The sequence below is a fragment of the Phlebotomus papatasi genome, chromosome 1 (assembly GCF_024763615.1).
Source record: "Phlebotomus papatasi isolate M1 chromosome 1, Ppap_2.1, whole genome shotgun sequence".
In the NCBI taxonomy this organism is placed as follows: Eukaryota; Metazoa; Arthropoda; class Insecta; order Diptera; family Psychodidae; genus Phlebotomus; species Phlebotomus papatasi.
Window position 1 is genome coordinate 38,821,559 of NC_077222.1, and position 6,000 is coordinate 38,827,558.

The window sequence follows — 6,000 nt, forward strand, 5'->3', positions numbered from 1 at the left end:
TTTACCCTAATACGTTTATGATGTATGATTTTGTTAATTCGAAAATGCACTTTAGGTGATCAATCGTAAATCGATTCACTCTCGCAAACAACTTAATTAAATTTATTTTTATTGACGATGATCACTAACAATTTATATTGGTTCATAAACATGAATCTAGGATGTTGACCATATACGAAAAAATTTGAGAAATCAGTCTTGAAAAAAAGAACTTTAATACTTTAGTACTGGTTTTAAGTGTTGTGATAATTCTGAAAATTATTGTGGTTCCTCTAGCGAACATAATTTAAAAAAAATCATTGTCATTTTTCTAAAAATTAAAATAAACACAAATAAATAATATTGCAATAGTCAAATACACAAAAATACAAAGAATTTTTAAAAATTGATAAAATTTCTTTGAATTTGAAATTATAAGCTTAGCATAAAGATTTAAAGAAACAACTTCTTACTGCACTCACTTGTAAAAGATCTCAAAATCAAAACAGATTAAAAACTTCTATCATTCAATTTATTTTTAGTATTGCTTTTGAATTTGCGCTATTATAAGTAATGCACTGGACATGAACAGACCTACGGCTTAAGTCAAGAAATGGATTAATAATGTTTAGACTACATTCCCATAGGTTTCCCACTAAGCTGTCTCTCGGCTTAAGCCGTAAGTCCGTCTAAAGCATAAGTTTGACAGAAACAAGTTTTTGTAGAAAACCATCTTAAGAGGCCTCCTCCGTCTTACAGTAGGTAATGAACCTCCAGTAAATATTTATTGCAATTCAGACTTATAATGTGAATTAAAGTTCCTTAGAGGGATGGAAGTAAACATTATATTAAAAACTTACAAACTAAATTTATAGAATTACAAAATTTAAGTTAATTTAGTTAATATCCCATTCTGATTTTACTGATTTTATTGCTTAAAAAATGAAAAAAATACTACCTAACTTAACAAAGAACAGCTCTTTTTTACAAATAATATATGAACATATCAATTCATATTACTTGATATACTGGAAGTAATGATTTCCTAATTTATTTATTTTGTGACAAGGTTCAGTCTAATAGGCGATCAGTTAGTTAATATTTTGTTTTTACCGATCATTTATAAATGGAATTAGAAAATTAAGAATTTTTTCAACGTATATTAGAGAAACTTTCTAAATAATTTTTAAACGATCTGTTTAAGAAATTCAATTTCTACTAACTATAATTAAGTTTGCGCTGATTTATAAAAATATAGTTGTTACTCAAGGTGTATTTTTTATTTTGTCTTTTCTTTTATATTATTCTAAGTACAACAGTATTTCTGAATAAATATAAGATCGATCATTTGTCATCCTAGGAACACCTTTCTAGTCATTATTTTTCGAGATTTAAAATCTCTAGAATTTTCAATTTTTTTTTAAACTAATAATAAGAAAGCTTATATAAAAGAAACCACTCTCTTGTTGCGAGAAAGAAAATATAAACTTTGTCATAGAAAAGTGGAATATCTTTGAGTTAGGGCACATTTGAAGTAAGCGGTGGCAGCCAAAATCCCGAAAAGGCCAAAATCCCGAATGTTCAAAATCTTGAAAGGGATAAAATTATATGGAGGAAAATGTTCAGAATAATTTCTCAAGACACAGAAGATTTCCCTTTGCCTCCAGCAAGTGTGGGTGCAATCGGGGAAGTAGCTATGACACTTTTAAGAATTCGGGATTTTGGCTTTCGGGATTTTGACCGGGACCCAGTTAATGGAGCTTAAATCACGGTAAAGTCCAGTTTTATATAGAAATAGGACAAAAAAGATCTATTTCAAAATTTCCCCAATTGAGAATGCATAGGGGAAAGTGCTCTCCCTTCGAACGTTCGTGCCTTCGAATAATGTGAATTTCTTTTGTTTTTCGTAAGAGATTTACACTAAATTATCACGGAATTTTCAATAATTGATGATAAGCCAACTAATATTTATTAGAAATGTGTAAGTCTCTTAGGAAAACTAAAAGAAAATTCACATTATTCGAAGGCATGAACGTTCGAATGGAGAGCACTTTCCCCTACTATTTTTCCTTACACCTTTATATAAAGTTACGCTGTAAGATCGAATTAGCGATATACAGATATTTCAATGTTTTTTTGAATTGACATTAAATGATCCTTGAATTTTAAATTAAACTTTGTTTGATATTTTGAAATAAAAATATTATTTACTAAATTTACTGAAATTCTAATTCGCAAAATCCGACTTAAATGAGATGTCCCGAAGTAATAAAAAGCTAAAAACTGTATGATACAACTTCAGTAGCTAAGTATTGAAATTTTTAAATTTTAAAGCTTCCTCTAAGTTAGGGCATTTCGAAATAGACCTCACTATTCTTTGCACCGATAAAAATCAGGAAATCTACCCTAGTGGTTTGTTTCTGAGATAAATTTTCTCCATCCTATGTTATAAAACCCCCATGTGTGTCCTGGCTTAAATAGAAAGTATGTCAGACTTTTTATTTTGTAAGGCTGTCTACACACTATGAGCATTTTTTAAAAAAATTCTTTAAAAAATAACCCTAAAAAGGTTTTTAAAAAGAATCGGCTCTACACTAGTGAAAACTTTTGTAAAAAAATGGATTTTTTACAGAAATTTGCCTAGTATGTAAGCAATTTTGTAAAAAAAACCGACCCATTTTTATTTTTTAAAATTTTTTTTAAAGAATTTTTTTAAAAAATGCTCATATGTGTAGACAGCTTAACGCTTCGCAGTGTAATTAAACAATGTTTTTATGTTATAAAATAAATAAATTTGTCAGGTTAGAAGAAAAAATAGATGTGATGCTGATTTCCTACACTAAACATGACATACCGCGAGATTTTATGATGTTAAAATAGTTATTTTTTCGGAATCGCACTGTATATAATCCAAATTTTGGAAATTATTCACATTGCTTGAAATTTGATTTCGAGCAATAAAATAGAAGGATAAATTTTATTAATTATTTACAAAACGTTGTAATTTACTTTGAATTGTAAATTCAGTTACGAAAAATTAATATTGAATACTTGAAAACCTCTTTCTTCTAATTTAAAATTCGACAAATTAAAAATTTCCAATTTAGCTACCACAGACATTAAATCGAAAACTCATTTTTAAAATTTTATATCCTCTTAAAGCTTCAAGTGCAACTTAGCATTTTACTTTCAACCACGGCGACTGATCAATAAAATTCACTCAATAGAAAATGAAATTAATTCCAAATGTGAAGCCATAAAGTGAAACGGCAAACATTGAAGAATAAAATTTTGTCACTTTTTCCGTTCATATCTTGCCTGAAGATCGCAATCTCTTTGTTTTTTCTTATAATTTAAGCAGCACTATCTCTTCCACCAAAAATTTAAAAATAAAATGTGCGACAATTTAGTTAAAGATAATGTTTCTGCGGATTTTTTCCTGTGACCATCGCAGAGCAAAGTTGGTATGTTTGGCACGAAGTGCATTTATGATATTTAAAATTTATGACATTTAATAATTTAAAAAGAGTCACAGCTCTGTGAACATTTATGGTGCACTCACACGTTTTATTAATGCATGACAAGAAGGTGACTTCTTGCGCGTTGACAGAGGAGTTAGCAGGATTGTGGCTGAGAGGTGTGTGTTGATGGTATTTAATTAGCAAGAAAATTATGCAAACAGTCTTTCAGACATGAGGTAGAACAATGCGATCATTTGTGTCTTTTGCATGCTTTTTTCTGGGTGTTTTATTAAATTTGTTTTAAAAGGTTAGAGTATATGGAAGTTTTATTTTTGGAATGTACCTGGGTCATTAAACGATCAGCTCCTGTTCCCTCGTCGTCCTTAAAAATAATGTCTCGATTGTAATTTGGCACTAAATCCCGGAAGCGATCATCATCGCGCGTGATCGCGCCCTCGGGCAGTCCTGAGGCACCAAGAGTATTCTCGGAAACATTGGGTACATGCTCCTTGAACACGAGTGGCGTAAGCTTTCGCCCACGTCGTTGACCCCCAATCCCTCGGCCAGGACCACATGCATCCACCAGCTGGACCACAATCACCAGCACCATGATCCTCATTGTGTAGATCGATAATCTAATCGGAGTCATTGTGCCCATGGGTTTTAGTCAGCACGATCGCCGATTGAATGTGTTAAAAATGCACGCAAAACAGCGATCAGAGGTCTTCAAACATACAAATATCCTTCCAATGATCACTAATGATCGCGATCATTTGCATGTCTGCCGACGGTTGATTGATTCACCGGTTAATCCCGCATGAAAATTAATTGACCAGCCACAGCGAAATATATCGGTTATGAAGTATTTTTGCCACTTAAACTGTTTCTGATGTCCACTTTTGTCTTAAACATCCACAAAACCACAAAAGAAAAACAAAATTCACTCGGTCAATTAATCAAAACAATCCCAAAATTATGATTTATTGAATATTTTAGTGGTCTTTTTTGCTCCTTCCAAGTCTTGGGATCGGTTCTCCTGAGTTTTCACATTTAAATAATAAAACTAACCAGAGGATTAAGCTCTCTTTTTTTTTCTCCGGGAATGCCTCTTGTATTTGTTGGCCTCTGAGCACGATAAAAAGCAAAACACCTCACATCACATAACAAATCATAAAACACTTTTTACTATCATCATCTACACCAAATCTGAGATAATTTGTTGTGATTGCTGAGTGAATAATCCAAAAATCCTCCAGGTAATCCATTAAGAGACACACAACACAAGAATTTCTACTTTTTTTTTGCTTCAAGACTAAAAATTACTTATGGATCATTAAGATCCTCCATGTGATCTTGTCGCCTTTTTTTTAAATCCATTCACTGCGACACTGTGATGCACATTTCGTGGGAAATGATCACCTTCTTTGCACCATCAACATTCGCGATCATCAGAAAAAATATGATCCCGTCGCTGATTCTACGTGATCTTCTTGTCTCTCATCCAAAAACCCCTTTTGGAAATAATCAATTCACTCCTGTTCTCAGAGTCCTCATAAAAGAGGATGCAAAAAGAATTGACGAAAGGCGATTAACTGGGATGAGATACCAAAATAAAAATTTAAAAAACAATCAATATCGATTGAAACTGTGGGGATTGATTTTAAACTAAGCACGGAGTCTTAACACCTTTAACCCGTCACGTCATGCGCCTAAAACTAAACTAAAAGTCCATCCGATGCGTCCATGGTCGTGATGGGAAAAAAGATGAGGTACACACGAATCTTTTTTTCGTGAATAGGAGAAGGAGGACTGTGCAGGAGACACCATACAAGCATACCATCTCAAATTTATGCTACCACACTGTGAAGTACAACACACACTTCCATGATCGTATCTCCCTCTTTTAAATTCACCACTCAATGGCGTGCATTAAATTGATTTCCTGAACACCTTTCTTGTAACCCGTGAAATTAGGAAAATGTAACGGATAATCAAGAGGATCTATCCAAAGGATCCTCAAAGATCGCAATCTTTACCGATCTTCAGTGATCTTCAGCGATCTTCATCGAAACTAAATCCAAAATCGCTGCCGAGAATTACATAAACTTGTGAAAATGATCAAGAAAAGCTCTAAAAAGCTCCTGATCATGGGGAGAACTTTGTATGTATTCTTCCCCCGAATGAGAACCACAAACACAAATGACCATACAAAATTCCCCACTCGGTCAGCCGAAGACGATCACGGCGATTGGACTTGCGGGGCGGAGTTAAAGAGTTCTTCAGATGTTGTTGTGCCAAGACAAGAAAGGTGAAAAACGAAGAAGAATGTTGTACCTGGATGGACAAGCGACGGCAGCAACGGCAGCTCTTTTACAAGACTTCAGCAGAAGCACCAACAAAAGGTGGAGAACACAAGAGAGACGCAAATTAGTTGGCGTTATAGAGGAGTTTTTTTCATCTTTTTTATTTCAGCCTCTTGTGCATCCTATATTCAATTAATTTGTGACATAGGAAGAAACACTCACAAGATGCGTCACAGAGTGTTTAGAATTACCACTTT

At 33.2% G+C, this 6,000-nt stretch overlaps 1 protein-coding gene across 1 annotated transcript in view; it reads right to left on the reverse strand.

Moving 5' to 3' along the window:
- Positions 1-5,202, reverse strand: part of LOC129799671 (protein hedgehog) — a 56,191-nt gene extending 50,989 nt beyond the window's left edge. Inside the window, exon 1 of the mRNA XM_055843779.1 lies at positions 3,784-5,202. Within this exon, the coding sequence (XP_055699754.1) occupies positions 3,784-4,098 (315 nt within the window). The 5' untranslated portion in view covers positions 4,099-5,202. The remainder of the gene's footprint in view (positions 1-3,783) is intronic.
- Between the last annotated feature and the right edge of the window lie 798 nt (positions 5,203-6,000).